This window comes from Bos javanicus, chromosome 10 (genome assembly GCF_032452875.1).
Source record: "Bos javanicus breed banteng chromosome 10, ARS-OSU_banteng_1.0, whole genome shotgun sequence".
Lineage (NCBI taxonomy): Eukaryota > Metazoa > Chordata > Mammalia > Artiodactyla > Bovidae > Bos > Bos javanicus.
This window is the reverse complement of record NC_083877.1, coordinates 76,165,755-76,186,468: the sequence shown is the minus strand read 5'-3', so window position 1 is coordinate 76,186,468 and position 20,714 is coordinate 76,165,755. Positions and strand designations below refer to the sequence as shown.

The 20,714-nt window shown below is 38.4% G+C and overlaps 1 protein-coding gene across 8 annotated transcripts in view; it reads left to right on the top strand.

Moving 5' to 3' along the window:
* Positions 1-20,714, top strand: part of ZBTB25 (zinc finger and BTB domain containing 25) — a 34,489-nt gene that overhangs the window by 1,403 nt on the left and 12,372 nt on the right. For 6 of the 8 annotated variants that reach the window (XR_009738775.1, XM_061429126.1, XM_061429127.1 and 3 more), the window contains exons 2-3: positions 11,506-11,685; positions 14,681-15,624. Coding sequence is in view for 7 of the 8 variants with exons in the window: in XM_061429126.1 (XP_061285110.1) it covers positions 11,506-11,685; positions 14,681-15,624 (1,124 nt within the window). In the remaining variant the exon portion in view is untranslated. Of the gene's footprint in view, positions 1-11,505; positions 11,686-14,680; positions 20,684-20,714 lie in introns of those variants that run through there. The other 2 variants (XM_061429123.1, XM_061429128.1) reach the window with 2 other exon arrangements.

The following is a 20,714-nucleotide window of genomic DNA, read 5'->3' as shown; positions in this document are numbered from 1 at the left end:
GGAGAAATCAAGCTGATGTCAAATTGCTTAGGCAGCGCCTAGCGCCGTACCTGGAAATTGACAGCAGCTAACATGTTTCAGGCAATGGCACCCCACTCCAGTACTCTTGCTTGGAAAATCCATGGACGGAGGAGCCTGGTAGGCTGCAGTCCATGGGGTCGCTAAGAGTCGGACACGTCTGAGCGACTTCACTTTCACTTTTCTCTTTCATTTGTTGGAGAAGGCAATGGCAACCCACTCCAGTATTCTTGCCTGGAGAATCCCAGGGACAGCGGAGCCTGGTGGGCTTCCGTCTGTGGGGTCGCACAGAGTCGGACACGACTGAAGCGACTTAGCAGCAGCAGCAGCAGCAGCAACATGTTTGATAAATTAACGCCCCGGTTCCCCCCAGTGGCATGCATTCTCTTGAGACTCCTCTTTGGCAAAGCTGTTATTCTCACAGGATTTTGTGAAGTATGTAAAGTACACCTTAGAATAACAAGTCTTAAAGCCGAAAGGGGCCTAATAGAAAATGCAGTTCATCCCTCTCATTTTACAGGTGAGGACACCAGGCCAAAAGACTGGCTTGATCGAAGTCCTATACCTCTTCAATAACTAGATTCCAGGGCTCTAGATGTCTTGGTCTTCACAGTCCTCACCACACCAGGAGTACGATGCCTATTTAACCCACTCACTGTAGAGACTTATATGCTAGAGGTGATTATACTTGATTCCGATTATTGAGAAATCAGACTTGGCTAGTGTGATGACTCTGGCATCTTAAGGAATGTGGTTGGCACTATTTCTAGGTGGAATAGACTGCCTATTAATGTACTTTGAGCTCAAAGCTCCTCCCCCTCCCCCACACAAAAACATTGAGCTCTATTTTCTGCAAGAATAACCAAGATGTGCAGCATTAGTTGCTTCCTTGGGTAAAGGCACCAGAGATCACTTTGGCAATCTGAATGTGCTTTAATTCAGAGTGAACTATTAATCCATTATCAGACGTCAGCTCTCTAATAGGGAACAAAACAGTGATGGGATAGGAAGCAGAATAGATGAGTTCTGATGGCTGGGAGGTTTTCAGGAACCAATAGAACATCACAGGGATAGTCAGCAAGAAGACAGGAGGGGACCGCACATAACCTGCTACACCTTTTCTCCCAGCGCAGCTCTGAATGTCTTATTTGGAGGTAGCAGAGATGGATTTGGTCCTTGTTTATTGAGTAAACAGCCCAACAGCAACCTGCAGTGGCCCGCTGCTCTTTCATAGATGAATTATGAATACTTAGCAAAATGGAGGTCGTATTGTCTCCCATCTTACAAGCAAGGAAACAGGCTCAGAAAGGTTTACCTGGCTTCAATGATGCTGTCATTTGCAGTAGAATTCAAGGCTAAATCACTTTATCTCCCAAGTTTGGTCAGTGCTCTTTTGCATTAGATCTTGCTACCACTTCAAGCCAGGAAGGGGATGAGTGAATCGCCTGTGGCTGATTTATTGGCGCCTGTGGTTGCCCAGAGAGGCTGAGCAGGACTTTCAGCTGCCCTCTACGCCTTAGAAAGTAGAGCTGTGTGCTTCCACCCTATCTCCTGAGGGGAGTGCGGAGGAGCCAGGCTGTCTAGCTGGGGAGGAGGGGCCCAAGTGCCTTGGCCATAAATTATCCTGGTCAGGGCTGTGCTGGGAAGTGTTGCATAATGCCCTCCCCAACACTGAACCAAAGTGATTTATTTACTATGGTCCGTAGATGGTGCTTGACCATCTTGTTAAAGAAAAACTTGTACATTTTAGTAATAAAGGCCAGAAAAGAGTTGGGGGTTTTATATTATTGCAGGTTTTTTCCTTGTCTTAAAAAGCAGTGCAGGTGCTCTTATCTTGATAAATTATAAAGTACTTCTATACCACTTCCTGTGCCCCCTTTCTGCTTATTTATTCCAAATTGCATGTGAACTTCAGTCTCTTGAGAAAAGAATGCTAAGAAAAATACTGTTCCAGTTTATAGTTACGAGCACAGGCTGTGGAGTCAAATATAGCTTTTGATCCCCACTTTGTACTATTTGCTTGTTGTATGTCCTAAGCCTAGGTTTTTTCTTATCTGTAAAGTGGAAATAGAAATAATACATATAGTCATGGTGTGGATTAAAAGAGATAGTGTACATACAGCATTTAGCACAAGGCCTTAAACATACTATTTACTCTATAATAATAGCTATTAATAACTGTAACAACATTTCTTCAAGGCTAGAAAAGATATTGCTGCTTGAATTTTCTTAGGGAGAGTGGAGGAAGAGGAAAGAAAGTGTTTGAAGCAAACAGTAGTTTCAGGATTATTGGTTGAATTTATTAACACATCTGCTTTCCTTTTCTAGCAGGATTTTTTTTTTTTTTTCTTTTTTAATCTTACCTGGAGAAAATGTGTTTATAGTGTTAAGTTAGTTATTTTTGAATATTGTTCAATTCATTATTTCCCTGGTTACAAGTCAATCATACAATGGCTCTTTAATTCCTCCTGAGAAATCCTAGGCACTTTAAGCAAAGGGTTTCATTAACGCATGTGGATAATGTGTGTGTGGAACATTGCGTGGCAGAGGAAGCGTTGGTTCGCCTATATTCAGAAGTTATAATCATTCTTGTTTGTACTGTGTTCCAGGTCTGTACCAGCGTTGTTGTTTTCCAGTTTTCTCCAGCTTTTTCTTTCAGAAATGCAGACTTCATTTTTTTTTTTAGTGGACCAAGAGGAAACTTTTCCTTTACAGGGTTCTGATATTTTTAAGATCCAGGAGCAGTTTGCACTCACCGGTGTTAGCTTTCACGTTTGCCTGGCATTGCGGCTTTATCAGGCATCCCACGCGTTGGTTAGATGGGGGTAGAGATGTAGAAGGCTGGCTGTGTCTACCAACAGGCAGCAGGCCCCAAACTAACGTTTCCCCTGTTCCGTTAAAGGTTTCTAGAGCTTAACTGCTCTTCCTGTACCATCTACTGCGTCTGCTCCTTGCCCTCTTCTCTTACATTCTCAGGGAGATTTTCATTAGCAAATGCCTAGAATTACTGCAGGGTTTACCTCACACAATACTTTTCAGATTTTGAAATTTCCCTGTCATTTTCAGATACCATAAAAATAGATATAATAGTGTCTGAGAGAGTAAATATACCTCTTTTTCCTAAGTAGTTTTAAAAAAGAAGTTTGAAAATGATGTGTTCTTCATCTGCCCCTAAGACCCATACTACTTTGGGAATATGTGTTTCTTGATCTGGCAAATTTTTAGTTTACAGTTAAAATTAGAATTACAGTGGTTGATTTTGGTTCATTTAATGTAATTCGTATAATTCCCACATTTTAAGCCCTTCTTGTGAAATAGCTTTTCTCTGTAATTTTAGTGTGTGAAATAGTCTCTTGGATTTCCTGGGTCCCTTGTTCTTCTAATGCAGTGGTTCTTAATTGAGGCATTATATTAGAATCACCTGTATGTTAGTCACTCAGTCGTGTCCAGCTCTTTGTTACCCCACGGGCTGTAGCCTGCCAGGCTCCCCTGTCCGTGAAATTCTCCAGGCAAGAGATACTGGAGTGGGTTGCTGTTACCTTCTCCAGGAATCACCTGAGGAGGCTAAAAAAGGCTCTGTGCCTCACCCTCAGCAGTTCTGTTTGGGTTAATCTGGAGTAGGACTCAGACATCAGTACAGCTCTGCATAGAAGGTTTTACAATGCAGTTAGAGCCACTATTCTGGGGTAAAATGATTTCTGCAAACATTCTTTCTCTTGGTTATAAAACATTACACTGCCACAATCATGTGAAGGTAAATTAAAAAGTTAAAATCATTGTATAAAGTCTTAGTAAGTAGCACTTTGGATATTTCTGCTTTTACCTTTGTATTTATAGCCATGAGTAAGTATCTCAAAAAAGCTGTACACATTCCTAGGCCAACTTTCCTGTCTCTGTGTCTTAATAATTAATAATAAAGTTACACTGGTAGAAACCACAAAGAAAATAAGTGTTTTCCAGAGAAACAGATGTCTTACTCCTTTTGTTTATTCTTTTATTAAAGAGTCTTATAGCCTGCCAGAATGAAAACTTGCATATTGTAGGACATTATTCTGGCTGTCATAGGTCTGAGAGTCCAGATCTGAGAGTCCAGTCTGTCTATTATAAAATATTTTTTTTAGTAAATTCAAAGATGTTGGATATCAAGCTTTATTACAGTCTAGTAAGTAAACATTTTTTTGTAGTCTCTTAAATATCAGTGCTATTATTATAAATATCGCTTAGATAACAGATAAACCATTTTAAGATGTAGTAGCATTACATTTGGCTATGCATTTGTAAATATAATGGTAAGTTATTTTATTGCCACCTCTCACGTTTTAAATCTCCACGAAAATTTCTCACATGTAACTTCTAAGATGTTTCTGTACACATAGGAAACTTTGACTCTTCCACATACTAAAGAAAATCAAATAAGTAGGCCAAAAATGATGAACAAAGGCTATATTAAAAGCCTCTCTAATAATTTGTAAAGTGAGTTGTATTGGAAAACGTCCTGAATTAACTATGTGATGTTTTGGTTCTATTAACATGAGGTAAAGTCTGGTTGTGCTGCCTTAAAACATGAAATGTCTATAATGCAAACAAGTTTGAATGAACTTATATATATATATATATATATGACTTTATTTAACATATTTGAGTTTATTTCATTTTATAAACTTGAAACATTTATCCCCTTATTTGATTCAATATATTTGCAAAATCTGCCATCAGTATATATGTTGATAGTTCTAGATGGGGATTTTGAAGAAAGGGTACTGAGTTTGAGGTCAGACTTGAAGTTCTGCCAGTACCATTTAACAGGTAGTTATCTGATTTTGGTTACCTTTCCTGCCTTCTCTGAGCTTATGGTTTCTTAACCTGAAAATGGAAATAATACAGGATCTGCTTTAGTACCTCACAGAATCAAAAAAAGATAGTGTAGGAGAGAGGTTCTCAAAGTGTGGTCCATGGACACCTTGAAGTTTCCTGAATTTCTTTCAGTGGTTTACAAGTATCTCGCTTTTGCCAAGGCAATTTCTCTTAATACATTTGAACCAAAACATCATGTGGCAATAGATTGATTGAAAAGGCAGAGAAAAGAACCCAGCTATAGTTTTTAAAGCCAAGTATTAAAGAAGATTGCAAAATATAAGTGCCACCCTTCACAGTGGATAAGAATCTACCTACCTAGTACAGGGGACACAGGTTCAATCCCTAGTCTTGGAAGATTCCACGTGCTGCAGAGCATCTAAGCCCACAGGCCGCCAACTACTAAACCCATGCTCTAGAGCCCTTAAGCCGCAACTACTGAGACTGTGCCACAACTACTGAAGCCCACATGCCCCAGAGCCCACGAGCTGCAACTTCTGAGCCCACATGCTGCAAATACTGAAGCCCAAGTGCCTGGAGTCTGTGTTCCGCAACAAGAGAAGCCCACGCATCGCAACGAAGAGTAGCCCCAGCCTGCCGCAACTAGGGAAAGCCCACACATGTACACAGAAAGCAGTGAAGACCCAGTGCAGCCAAAAATAAGTATTTAAAAACTGATGCCACCCATCTCACTTAAAAGAGTTATGTTTGAGAATGTATGTATTACTTATATTAATATATAATGGGTTTATTGTTATTTCAAACATTAAAATTTTAAAAATTTCTCATTCTAATTCTGAATATGATAGTGATGAACATAACCCACATAACAGCCCTTAGTACTTTTCTTAAGAGTGTAGATGGATCTGAAGAACAAAACTTTTTAGAACAGCTAATAAAGGGTAATGACTGAGTAGTTCTGTCAGGAAAATTCTGCAAGTGAAAATTGTAAAGTTGAAAAAAAGTTTGAAAACGACTATATGGCATTACAGAGCGACAAAAAAGCAAGCAGAAACTGGAATGAGGTCTATACTTGGAAGAATGGAACCGTTGTGAATAATTTTCCATTTTTATGGCTTTTAGCCTGAGAAAGGCCCGAGTTGGGGACATGAGGACATGCCTAAAACTGTGATAGTAATCTGTAGTCTTACTTGCTTGAAGAAAAGAGGACAGAGTTCAGAGTGACCACATAGGTAGAAAGTAGGGAGGAAAATCCTAGAAAGGTTGTCGAGGGGACCCCCAAATAATGTGTATAAACTCAGCTTAAATCTCTTGCCAACCCTGAAATGTATATGTGTGTTGAGCAGCCTCCAAACAGCACACCTAACACAGAAAAAACCCCAAACCATAGTGGAGGCAGAACTTGGGAGTTTAAGTTCAGCCTAGTTAATTTGCAAAAACAAAACAAAAAAACATTGGTGCTGTTGGGAAGAATATTGTAGTACCTAGAGTCTTTAGTAATAACAGTGTCTAAGATATTATCCAAGATGATGAGACACATGAAGAAACAGGAAACCATCATCCTAATTGAGATTGACCCCAAGATGACCCAGAGGTTGGATTTAGCTGAGAAGATTTAAAGCAACTACTGTAACTGCTGAAGGATATAAAGGAAAATAAGGTCATAATATGTGAATAAACTGGAAATCTCAGCAGAGAAATAGAAACTTAGAAAAAAATGAGATGAAAATTTTAGTCCTGAAACTATATCTGAGATTAAAAAATGGGTTAACAGGAATGATGAACTTGAAGATAGGTAAATGGAAATGATCTTATCTGAAGCAGAAAGAGAAATGACTGTGTGTGAAAGTTCTCTGTAAACTTCAACACTCTATATTAACAGATCAGATCAGTCGCTCAGTCATGTCCGACTCTTTGCGACCCCATAATGGGTTTCTTTCAAGGCCTAAGCTTACCTCTTTCCTCTGCATATGGACTGACATCATAGTTTGTAAATTGGTGCCATCGAGATTCTCTCTCCTTACCTCAGCTTTGTGCTTTCCACAATCAAAAAAAAAAATCCTTTTTTTCCTCCACAGCTCACTGCTGCATTTATACTTTTGATTCTGTTCTTTCCAGCTTCTAGAGATTCTACCCCTCTTCAGCCTGGAAGACTTTGATCTGCCCTTCCCTCAATATCCTGTTCTATCTGTACCTATCCTCAATGGCCTCTGCTTTCTAACATTCTAACATCCCCCTGCAATCAGATACTTTGCTCTTTCCCAGAGTGTTGAGAGAGGTCACCAGAAACCTTGGTCAGCACACTTGGGGGGTGTTTGTAATAGGTCTCTGCCCCATGTTTCTCAGCCACTCCTTTCATCAAGGTTTCTTGCCTTTTCTTGTGTTAGTCGCTGAGTCGTGTCTGACTTTTTGTGACCCCATGGACTGTTGCCTGTCAGGCTCCTCTGTCCATGAGGTTCTCCAGGCAAGAATACTGGAGTGGGTTGCCATTCCCTTCAAAGCATCCACCTTTTCTTTACCTCCCTCAATAACAATATAGTTTCTTACTTCTCTTCATCTGTCTAGCTGTATCCATGTTTCTCAAGGATTCATTTCTACTTTTTTCATATTTTTTACTTGGTAATCCCATCCATTCCTGGTGACTTCAACCCAGTTATTTTGGAGGACCTCCTCTCCAGTGCTGCCTGTATCTCCACTGGTAACTAAACATTTCTACTCAGTTGTCCTAGGGTGACACCTCAAACTCACTGTATCCAAAATGAAGCTTCTCTCTCACCAAGCCAGTTTCCGTGCCTCTCTGGCATTCTGCTATACTACCTGTATATCAACACCTTGCACATGGCAGTTACTCTGCAAAAAGGATCCTGAGGAAGGAATGAATTCTTCCAGTTGCCCAAGCTGGAATTCTGAAACTCACTTTTGATTTGATCTTCTCTGTGACTGACCACATCCAATTCTCTGCTGATGCTTGTCAGTTCTCCATCTGGTATATCTTCTTGTATTCCTTTCTTCATTCCCACTGCCATTATTTGGATGTTACAAAAGACTACTTGCTGATCTTTATTGCTCCATGCCTTTTCTTTGTTAATCTTTTATATTTGTTGCTAGTAGAGCAGTCTTGATTCTCAGGCCTAATGATCATGATTTTACTCATTCTGGTTTTTTTCCTGCCTGGAATGCTATGTTCACCTCCATTTTCATCTAAATCCAGTTCAAATGGTTTATTTCTCATTGGGTTTCCTGTCATTTATCTCCCCCTCCTGCTGTCCAATTGCTCTTATGGCACTTACCACTTTTGCTTCATGTCATAATTGCTCTTTTTTATGTTTTGTCTCCCCTGTTAGCTTATTGACTGCAACATCATTGTAATTTTTTTCTGTCCCTGTGCCTTGTATGGTGCATGCTTTCAAATACTTTCCTTTATTAAATTTCTCTTCACAAAGTATTTGTTTGATGAGTGAATTTAACTGTTACTCATAGACCATTAACCACACATTTTTATATATGTGGCTTTTTAGTGTGTGCTATTTTCATTTCTACATGGTTCAATAGTTCACTATACTAATGCACTATTTATATACACCATATGTATATATATGTATATATGTATATATATATATATAGAGAGAGAGAGAGAACTGTTGAAAATGTTTTCGATCCAAGGCATGTGTTTTGGAGACAGTTTGTAAGACTGGTTTAAAGTACTTCAACCTTAACTATTTTATTGAATCTACGTTTTTCACATATTGAAATATCCAATATAGAGTTTTAATTTGGTTTTTTAATCTCCTTATAAATTGGTGGTATTTTAGAATCAGGGAAATGTGGTAAATACAATAAATAATGACTTGATTAATTGGCCTTTTGGAACAATACCCACAACTTGGATTTTTTATTATGTTTTTAGAGGATAGGCTCAGGTCACTGTAGTTTCTGTTATCTTAATTTCTTATTTTATTTCTGCTTAAAAGCTTTTAAAATGAGATAGAAAGGGATATGGGTTTTGTTCTGTTACTCGAGGGAGGACCAGGGGGAAGCTATTATGTTTGAATTAGAATTTTTTAAAGTAGTATGTGAATATAGAGTTAAAAGATGTTTTAGGATTCTTAAAGTATAATACTATTCATATAAAAACCTTCTTAAGGGATATATGGGACTTCCCTGGTGGCTCAGATGGTAAAGTGTCTGCCTACAATGCAGGAAACCCGGGTTCAATCCCTGGGTTGGGAAGATCTCCTGGAGAAGGAAATGGTAACCCACTCCAGTATTCTTGCCTGGAAAATCCCGTGGATGGAGGAGCCTGGTAGGCTACAGTCCATGCAGTCACAAAGAATAGGACATGACTGAACGACTTCACTTTCACTTTCAAGGGATATATACATATGCAGTAGAACTATGATGATGTACAGGAGAGTCATAAACACTAAATCAAGATGGTGGCTGCCTTTGGAGGCAAGGAGTTGGGGGTGGTAGGGGATAGACTGAGGCAGAGATGCAGTGGTTTTCTTCCCTGTTTGTGATTGTTTACTCTCTATGCCTGGGGCCAGGTGGATGGGAGGTGGGTGCTTGTTACATTGTGCTCTTTATCTACTTATCTGTTTGAAATACTTCTGCATATTCAAACATGATAGTTCCCCCCCCCCTCCCCACCCCCCCCCCCCCGCCCCACCCCACCCTTAACTCCCTGTTCTCTAGTTTTCCTGGCAGAGGTTTCTTTGAACCTTTCCAGACATGTGTACATAAACAAGAATATATTTATGCATAAATTCTTATCCCACCTTTAAAAATAAAATAACCACTCTACCACTTTTTCATAAATAGTAGTCTTCTCTACACAATTTTACATTTTGCTCCTTTTTAACTTAATATGTATTGGAGATTATTCCATAGTAGTACATTAAATACGTGGTTTTAACAAAAATAGCTCTAACTTTTTATCAGTAATTGCTTTTGTCTTTACCAGTTTTAAATGTTTATTTTGCTGTGTCACATTTGCTTAAGTAGCAGGAATCTGGGTTTCTCCCTGATTCTTCTTTCCAGGTATTCCTCTGAGACTTCCCAGGGTACTTGATGACTGTTCCCTCTGCTCCTTCAGTTGGTGGGTTGTGTCTTTTTCTGGGAGGTGGAGAGGGAGGACCCTGGGGGTCTGGAGTCCAGTGCCCAGGTTTGAATCCCCAGCTCTGCATCTCACTAGCAACATGATCTTGGGTCAGTCAACTCTCTGTGCTGATTGTTTCCTCACCTGTAAAATGGATTGATTATTTCCTTTCTCACAAAATTGTATTGAAAATTAAATGAGTGAAAAATTCCTGACACACAGGAAACATTATAAACTGTTGATGATTTTTATTATCCATCACTCAGCATTTTGCAGCCCAAGCTACTGCCAGTCTCCAGACAGCTAACCCCCCACTCTTATCACTGACCTCCTTAAGACTTTGATCTGTCTGGTTAGTGAGAAAGCTTCGTTCTTTTTTTATGCTATGCTAAGTCACTTCAGTCGTGTCCGACTCTGTGCGACCCCATAGATGGCAGCCCACCAGGCTCCCCCGTCCCTGGGATTCTCCAGGCAAGAACACTGGAGTGGGCTGCCATTTCCTTCTCCAGTGCATGAAAGTGAAAAGTGAAAGTGAAGTCGCTCAGTCGAGTCCGACTCTTAGCGACCCCATGGATTGCAGCCTAACAGGCTCCTCCGTCCATGGGATTTTCCAAGCAAGAGTACTGGAGTGGGGTGCCATTGCCTTCTCCCATTCTTTTTTTAGGACCTGCTCTTTTAGGGAAGGTTCTCCCAGACCCCAGTGATGCCCTTTGTACTACAGCTGCCTTCTCTTTGAAGCACTAGGGCTCTGCAGAGTTGAGGTGGAGAAGGTGGACGGAGAGGATGGCAGAGCCTCCGGCTTCCAGGGTGCCCTCACATGTTCTTGCTGCTCTGCTCACACTAGGCTTCTCCACCACAATTCTTTTGCATGTTCTTCCCAAGGCATGATTTTTTTTCCCCCTGAGACCAGTGGTCCCATCCAGTATTCTACTTCTTTGGAAACCTCCATGCTTGTATGTGTCTGAGTCCAGTTAAGGTCAGGGCTTAGGTTCTTTCCCACTGGGCTCCAAGCCCCATGTGGCTTGACATCTATTTTAAGGGCTTCTGTGACTGATAAGTTTCTCAAACTTTATATGATAGTTAGGTGGCCAGTTCCCCTGAGTACGCAGAGGATCCCTAAGGAGCAGGGACAGCTCTTGCCTAGCCAGGACACACTGTAATGTTATTTAGAGTCGACATTTGAACAGTAGTTTCCTTTACAAGGTGCTTTTCACGTAACTTATCTCATCTGGCCCTGAGGCAAAGATCCGTACCTCATTCCCATTTTTGCCAGTGAGGAAACTGAGGACTAGAACACTGTGGTCACATAGATAAGAAAAGGACAAACTTCCTCTTTCACATCTTTGCACCCACAGCAAGTAACTTTCTTACCAGATTTTAAAAAGGCCATGTGTTACCTGTTCAGTACAGTTGATATCAGTTATCATAATTTAATGTTAGCTAAGTTCAGGGTTAGATTAACAGTATTGAAAACTTGAGTAATTTCATTTAGATTTAGGTCTCCCTGTCCTCTGTAGGTTTGTGTGAACAATTTGGTAAATAAAAAAAACCAACTATACTGTCCTTTTTCTCAGAGCCACAATGGACACAGCTAGCCATAGCCTTGTTCTTCTGCAGCAGCTGAACATGCAGCGAGAATTTGGTTTTCTGTGTGATTGCACCGTTGCTATTGGAGACGTCTACTTCAAAGCCCACAGAGCAGTGCTTGCTGCTTTTTCTAACTATTTCAAGATGATATTTATTCACCAAACAAGGTAAGGAGGTGCTTTTGTAAATCAGAAGAATTTTTAATACCATGATATAGCTAAGCTTTATTATAACATCATTTTTGGGTATTCTTTTTTATGGGATCACCTTAGGAAATAATAAAAAATTATCATTTTTTTACACATCTGTAATTAAGCTCTGTATAGGATCCATGGTGGAAGATAAGAATGAAAACAATAAAACAAGTTTATTTATTTGTTTAATCCCATAACCAACCACTAAGCATTTATCTAATGTAAATTCTACCGTTATCCATACTTTTTTTTAGAGAAAAACTGTGATTGAGTTATTAAGTAACTTGTCCATCTAGGATGGACAGCTAATAAATGAAAATAATAAATGAAACTCAAATGCAAATCTGTGCTCTTAGTTACTAAGTTTAGTTGATTTCTGTTCCTTAATATTTTCATAGCAAGATTTCAGTGTCATAACTCCACCCACCTGGTGCCGGCAGAGGAGCCTTGCCGGTGGGCAGCAGAGTCCGTTCCACCCTTCTTTCCTCTCTGGGCTCTGCCTCTCTGCGGGCAGCGGTGTCCTCAGCCCCAGTTTCTGTGGCCGTGCCACCGAATCCGACCCTGGGTCGAGTGGCGCCGTCCCCACAGAGGGAGGGCCGATATTCCATATTGTAATTCAAAAGTCATTTGTTTCAAATATTTTTAAAAAATTTAGATTAACTCAACATGATAGGTAGAGGGGTATAAAATGGTATCCAGATTCTGAGCTTTTGGTAAAAAATAGCTTTAATGCATCTTAGGTTAAAAGTGATGGAACACCATGCTTTTTTAGAAGACTTTTCATTTGGCATTTCTCTGGCAGTCCAGTGGTTAAGACGCTGTGCTTCCCCTGCAGGGGGCGCAGGTTCGATCTCTGGTCAGGGAACTAAGATCATGGGCCAGGTGGCTTGGCCAAAAATAGAAAATAGACATTTATAGTCTGAGAGAGAGGTAATGCATGTAAGGAAAATAATTGCAGTGTAATTGATCTCTTTGTGCCTCAGTTTCCTTCTCTGTAAGACACTAGAATAGTATATCCACTTCATGATGTTGAGAAAAATAAATGGATTAATAATACTAAAATGTTTGGAACAGAGCTTTGCACCGTTAGCTGCTACTATTAATTGTGTGATGTGTATAGTCGAAGTGCTGCACAAAGTAGACTGGAGTGTCAGCCTTATTTTGGGAGGATTAGAACAGGTTTTACAGAGGTTCTGAATCTTAAAGGATCAGGAGGAGTTTTTCAGATGTTATAGAGGAATGCCAATAATTGCAATTGTAGGCAGAGGAAAAAAATGCAAGAAAACATATGCAGATATGAACCAGGCTAGCACATTCAAAAAATGGAGTAAATCAGAATGATTGGTATATATGATAAAAAGGGGAGAGATTAGAGTCAGGGACAGGTCATGGGTAGCCTTTTTTGTCACACAAGTTTCCTCTCCAACTTAAGTGTCAGTGTAGAAACTTGATTAGGAATGCTGCTTTCACATCAGCCTCGTTTGAGAGCAGTGAGTTGGTTAGCTCTTGAAGCACCTGTTGTGTACCAGGCACCATGCTAAGCTCAATTCAGGAGATGCACAGGTAACTGGCCTGCTCTGTGATATTTCTGCTGAGTAACTAAAATTCCTCATTTAAAAGACCTCTGTGCTGATATTAAAAAAAAAAAACAACCCTGCCACAGACCATGGCAGTGAGTGGGTCAGAGGTAAGAGTGAAACCCAAGAGGGAATCCTAAAATATCAGGACTAAAGAAATGGATTGCTGGCATACAGACTGCTTTCTGATGTGTTGAGGCAAACTTTCGTTTCAGGGAAGGTAAGTCCATCAACTGATTCCATTGTTCCTTGTTATCCAGCCTTTCCCTCAGGTTCTCTTTATCTTAATTTTAACAGAGTGTCTCCTGATTTCTTGTTACACAATTATTTCCATCTATCTTCTGAATTCTAGATTCATATGTGAAAAATTGGGCTTGAGATTAAAGCTTTTCAAAATTACACTTGTGTTCATTTGTGATCTAAAGAGTAGATATATTAATATATTTGGAAGCCAAAATAAGGTGAGTATGATTAAATTCTATATGGTACCAATTCCAATAAGCCCTTTGCAATTTTTAAATTATTTTTTGTTGTGGCAAAATATATATAAACATAAAATTTGCCATTTTAACCATTTTTAATTGTACAGTTCAAGGGCATGAATCATATCCACAGTGTTGTGTAACTATCACCATTACCTATTTCTAAAACTTTTCATCACCCCAGAAAGAAACTAACCATTACATAATAACCCCTCATCCTCTCCACTCTCAAGTTCTCAGTAACCTCTAATCCATTTTCTGTTTCTGAATTTTCCAAATCTAGATGTTTCTTACAAGTGGCATCATATAAAATTTGTCCTGTTGTATCTGGCTTATTTCATTTAGCATGTTTTCAGGATTCATCCATGTTGTAGTATATATCAGAACCTGATTCCTTTTTATGGCTGAGTAATGTTCCAGTATACATATATACTCCATTTTGTTTCTCCGTTCATCTATTGATGGATAGTTGGGTTGTTTTCTGCTTTTGGTTAATGTAAAATGCCATTGGTTTATGGATTTCCATTTGAATCCTTGATTTCAGTTCTTTTGGTTATATACCCAATAGACTGTTAAGTTCCTTAAGGGCAGGGTATCTGTTTTATTTGTTTTTCTACCTCCTGCATGCAATTTAAGTGCATGTCACTTAGGAATCACTAAATGTTGAACTAATCAGACTATCTGTGTTTCTTAACTTTAGGCAGTAGATTGAATAAGTGAAGACTTGGTGCTGGGCCATAAACCTGGTATACAATGAAAATCTGAGCTTTTGTTGTTGTGTTTCATCAAGGCAGATTGTCAAATTAGAAGTTAGGAAGAAACTGCTTTAGCCTAAGACTGTATGCTATTAACTAAAAGGCCAACTGGGTTGTTTCATTCTGTGTGGGTCTGTTTTTTTGTTTTTAACAGTGAATGCATAAAAATACAACCAACTGACATCCAGCCTGACATATTCAGCTATTTGTTGCACATTATGTACACGGGGAAAGGGCCAAAACAGATTGTGGACCATAGTCGTTTGGAGGAAGGGATTCGATTTCTTCACGCCGACTACCTTTCTCACATTGCAACTGAAATGAATCAAGTGTTCTCACCAGAGACTGTGCAGTCCTCAAATTTATATGGCATTCAGATCTCAACGACCCAAAAAACAGCTGTCAAACCAGGGCTGGAGGTCAAGGAAGCTCCTTCCAATAACAATGGAAACAGAGCTGCTGTCCAGGGTGACCACCCCCAGTTGCAGCTCTCTCTTGCTATTGGGCTGGATGATGGCACTGCAGACCAGCAGAGGGCCCATCCTGCCTCCCAGGCCTTGGAGGAACACCAGAAGCCCCCAGTGTCCATCAAGCAGGAGAGATGTGACCCAGAATCTGTGATCTCCCAGAGCCGCCCCTCACCTTCATCAGAGGTGACAGGCCCCACTTTCACCGAAAGCGGTATCAAAATACACTTATGCCATTACTGTGGGGAACGTTTTGATTCCCGTAGTAATCTAAGACAACATCTCCACACCCACGTGTCTGGATCCCTCCCATTTGGTGTCCCTGCTTCCATTCTGGAGAGTAATGACCTTGGTGAAGTGCATCCACTTAATGAAAATAGCGAGGCTCTTGAATGCCGCAGGCTCAGCTCCTTTATTGTCAAGGAGAATGAGCAGCAGCCCGACCTCCCAAACCGGGGTGCCACAGAGCCTTTGCAGATCAGTCAAGTGTCTTTGATCTCCAAAGACACTGAGCCAGTAGAATTAAACTGTAATTTTTCTTTTTCAAGGAAAAGAAAAATCAGCTGTACCATCTGTGGTCATAAGTTTCTCCGAAAGAGCCAATTGCTGGAGCACATGTACACACACAAAGGTAAATCTTATAGGTTTAACCGATGCCAAAGGTTCGGTAATGCATTAGCCCAGAGATTTCCGCCATATTGTGACAGCTGGTCTGACATTCCCCTGAAAAGTTCTCGTTTGTCGCAAGAACAGTTAGATTCGTCCTGTGCCTTAGAGTCAGAACTCACACAAGAAAATGTGGACACTATCCTGGTTGAGTAGCAGTTTCTCCTTCAGAATTTTTATATCAATTCTGAAAAAGGAAATCCACATGTGGTTTTTTATTCATAAATTATTTTCCTCCTCAAGTTCTTTACCATTTATCCATAGTTCTAAGGTTGTATATACTACATCTTTTTATTGTAAAGATATATCGATACATTGCTGCCAAAATGTAACCTTCTAATTAGGGCTTTCTTTTCCTCAGTTAAATCACAATTTAGAAATGAGAAATCAATGTGGAAGTATGGAAGTTTTTTCAGGTTGTAGAATCTGTAAAAGCAAATTGAATATGAAATAAGTGTAATCTTTTTTAAAGAATGTTCTAAACTATCACTTTTGGTTAATGTTCCACATGAATTAAGCCCCTATGAGGATTATTTTAAAATATTTTCTGCCATATAGGAAATTAATAGTTATATTAGTATATAAATATGTTATAATGTATGAAACATTTGTTTGAGGGTATTTAAAATTTAAATCATGAATACTTTAAAATCATGAATAATTTAAAATTACTGTTTATTTGCTAGTTCTGCAACATCTTGCATGCATGTGTGTGCATGCTCAGTCACTCAGTCAGATACTGGGGTTTGATTCTTTGTGACCCCACAGAATGTCTGACTGTGACCCCATGGACTGTAGCCTGCCAGGCTCCTCTGTCCATTGGATTATCCAGGAAAGAAAACTGAAGTGGGTTGCCATTATGTGATTTTATTTATTTAACATTGAGCATACCTCATTTTCAATAAAAGTATTTTATTTAAAAGAGAGAAAAGGAGAAGAGTCAGAAACACACAAAAACTTAGTAAGATACATACATGTAGGTAAGTGTAGATGCCGCCGGTGTTAGAGACAGCAGTTCAGACAGATCTGGTGGACTGACACCCTGGTGGTGTTACCTTAATCTAGTGTTTTCTTAAAGAAATTAAGAGCAGTTTGAGATTTTTATGACAAGAGGTTTATATGAGCTTAAGAGGAAAATGGTAGAATACAAATTATCTTTCTATCCATAGTATCAGAAGATTTTATAGATTGAGTTGACATTAATTTCCTTTTCTTTTTCCCCTTTTTAGCTAAGGAATTTATTTTTTAATATAAATTTATTTATTTTAATTGGAGGCTAATTACTTTGCAATATTGTATTGGTTTTGTCATACATCAACATGAATCCACCATGGGTGTACACGTGTTCCCCATCCTGAATCCCCCTCCCAGACATTAATTTTCTAACAAAAACCTGAAAAGGTACCTTTTCAGTGGCACAGTTTTCACTTTTTTTCTGGTACATAAAACCAGCAGAGTAGATACAGTCAGTGTACTAGAACTATGTTTAAAAATCATGACCAGCCTTCCCTCTGTGAGTCAACTTAATTCCCCTTTCTAATAGTGAAACTTACAAAGCTAAAACCCCAGAAAAATTAAAATTGATGGACCGAATGACAGATTCTTCTGCTGTGTGTAGCTGGGAAAAAGCTGGTCAAACTTCACCACAGAGGATAGATCTAAATTGTTTCTGATATATTTAAATTTTAAATACTAGATAGTCAAGAATAACCAAAGAGAGAGGCTTTAGAACACCCTCGTCTTTTTTGTATGTTCCCCTGTTAAATTCTAACTCTCACAAGTATGTTAGTAAATTTAATAAATTTGGTTTCTACAGCTTATAATTTAATTGCATACAAAAACTCTTTAATCTCCCTGATGACTGCACACTTCATAGTTCCTGACATCAGAGTTCCTTAAGTGTCTGAGTTTAGTCAGGAAAGAGCTCAGAGAGAAATCCATCTCATTTTAAGGGTGCAAGGATTTCTCTGAGTTATCAGTGAGTTTAGGTAGATTATGAAGTGGTAAGTTTTTCTTAAGAAGTGAATGAAGAAAACCAATGGGCATTATCTAAGGTGGTTGAACTTCTGTCCTAGAAAAGGATGTGAAGCCTCATGGGGTCAGGATTAACGTGCTAAGAACAAAATCTAAGTAGCTATTGATAGAGAGTCAGTTGTATCAGTCAGTAGTTAAAACAAATGCATTGCTCTTTAGTATCAGAACTTCATATAATCATATTCTTAAATCATTTCAGCAATTATTCAAACTTACGCTGTCCTCAATGACTTCATCACATACGGTGAACACAAATATTAACATTGATTTCATGTATCTTAGGCTATTCTGGATATATTCCCTAGCCTCCTTCAAGTAAAATTTTATTTTTTCTTGTTTAGATAAAAATTTTCATGATTTTTCTGTTCTGTTTCCTTTCCTACTTGGTCAGTCATTAGTCCTTGACACAAAAAGTATGTGTCGCTTAAAGGATGGGATTTAGTGTGCATATGAGTTGTGGATAGGACAGCAGTTCAAGGCAGAGTCTGGATGAGGCAAGAGTTTGCTTTTGGCTGACTGTCCATAATAGACAACATTAACTTAAAGCAGACATTTATCTACTTTGTTGAGTGTTAAGAAAGGAGTGGCTAACTGTATTTTTATTCTTATTCATAAGGTTCTTTTTAATATTAGGAATTCAAAGCAAGTGTTCTTTCCTTCATCTTCATAGTATTCTGTCTGTATTAGGAAGTGGGAAAATGAATACTCCATTTTATAGGAAAAAATCCCCAAACCTGGCTTCCAGAGAGCCAGTGAGTAGTGGTATGGGGAATGATTCCAGTTTTATCTTTTTCATTTGTTCAACAGGAATATTTTAAAAATTATTTTATAATTAATATTGTGCCCTGAGTATTTTTAAAGACATGATTCCTAAGAAAATCTACCTTGTATAAAAAAGTTCCTCCAGCTAAACACTTTAATTTTGACTACATCATTTATAAAATGGAGCTGTTATCTTCGCCATATAGTATGGTCTGCATAATGATTGTCAAACTCTTAAAACTGGAAGTGCTGCGTGCACCTTAGTGTGTCAGGCAAGTACTAAACAGACATTTCCTTTTTGGATCAGCTTAGAGTTTTCCCTTTTTTCTAGGTCCCACAGATAGTTGTTTTCTGGAGGAAAACTGACTGTTGCAGTATTTGTTCTTGTTAGCATATTGTTAAACTCAGTATCTGATAAGTGCAGTCTGCCTTATAAGAAAACCAACATTCTGGATTTATCTCTTGAAATTATTATTTCTTTCTCTGAATTATTATTCACTTTTCCATCTGTAAAGTGTGTGAAAGCAATCCCTACCTCACAGGGGTGTTGTGAGGATTTGTTTTAAAATTGTGGTAAGTTATATCAGAATTATTGATAAAAACCAACCATATAGGGACTTCTCCAGTGGTCCAGTGGTTAAGACTTCACTTCCCAACGCAGGGGGTTCCGGTTCAATCCCTGGTCAGGGAGTTAAGATCCCACATACCTCATGGGTCAAGAAACGAAAACATAAAAACAGAAGCTGTATTGTAATGAATTCAATAAAGACTTAAAAAAAACAACCATATAAAGAAAATTACATTCTGCATTTTTTATGGTTTTAGCTAAACCTTTAACTTTAGTATTCCAACTCATAAATTCTAGAATGTCTTCAGAAGCGGTCATGTACTATTTAATACTCAATAATTAATTGGCAAAATTTTTACTTTTTAGAAATACTCTAGAAACAGCGGAGTTGCTAGAATTCCTATTCTACCTTAGTTTAATCCTAAGTATTTCTCTTTAGCCTTTAACAAGAAAGATAGTAATTCTTTGGCATTATTGGGAATGAAAACTTTCCAAGTTCAATGTTATTGAAAGTTCCCCCAAACATATTTATATATAGGAAAAGGAACAAAAGCAGTTGAGAAAATACCATTTTCATTTCTTTGATGTGCATCATCTAAAAAGTAGATAGAGACAGGGAATAGAATAGGGATAATAACAGTAATGTATTATGTTCTATCAAAATAGTATTGGAAAAGGCTTCACTTAAAACTGAAGGAAATACTTATTAATCATGGGAAAAGATAGTCTGGAAAATGTATAATTCCATTGATGTTTATTTGCACAGGTGAATTCTTGATATTGTAACTCAGATCCTTGAGAAGTATCCATTTTTTGTCTAATTGAGGTAAAAACTAGGCCGTGTGAAGAAATTTCATAAAGTAACTTGTATCTTTGTATGTTTTAAACTAAATGTAGCTCTGTGGTTTTTTATTATACTTTTTAAATTCCTAAGAATGAAATCTGTAAATTATTATTCTTTGCTGTACTTCTGTATGTGTATGGTTGGACTATCTGAAGACTGGTGAGATTATACAGTCCTTAGCCTGTCCGTCTTAAATGTAAGGAATTACAAACTGTGATTTTTGTCTTCAAGACCTGAAGAATCCTTTGTGCTTCAGTGTGTATCTGTCCACACTTGATTATTTAGTAGATATTGTTCCAGTGCAATTGATGGACTGTCATCAACTCTTCTGTTTTGTGCCAAATAGTCATTTAGTCAGATTAAATCAAATATCAACTTAAAATGCTTTCAAAGAAACTTGGACTTAAAAAATTTAAACCAAAAAAAAAAAAAAGGAAAAGGGAAATTTCCTGGTTGTCCAGTGTTTAGGACTCTGTGCTTTCACTGCTGAGGGCCTGGGCTTGATCCCTGGTTGGGGAACTAAGGTCCCACAACCTATGTGGCACAGGCAAAAAACCTCCAAAACCTGTACAATGAAAAAGGCCCCCTGAAGAAATCTTCAAAGTACTACTAACACATAGTAACATACAATACAAGAGACTGAAATCAATAATATATTGTATGCTTAAACTCTTCCACCTAATGTATTGTGAGTTTGCTTCAGAAATATTCTTTCAGAAAGTTTTGTATTCTCCATTTGGAATGAAAACAGTGAATTTCATGTATTTTATCATGACAAATAAATTAATGTGGCTTGATCATAAACAAAACTTTTTATTAGCTCAGCTTATAGAATGTGTTCTTATTT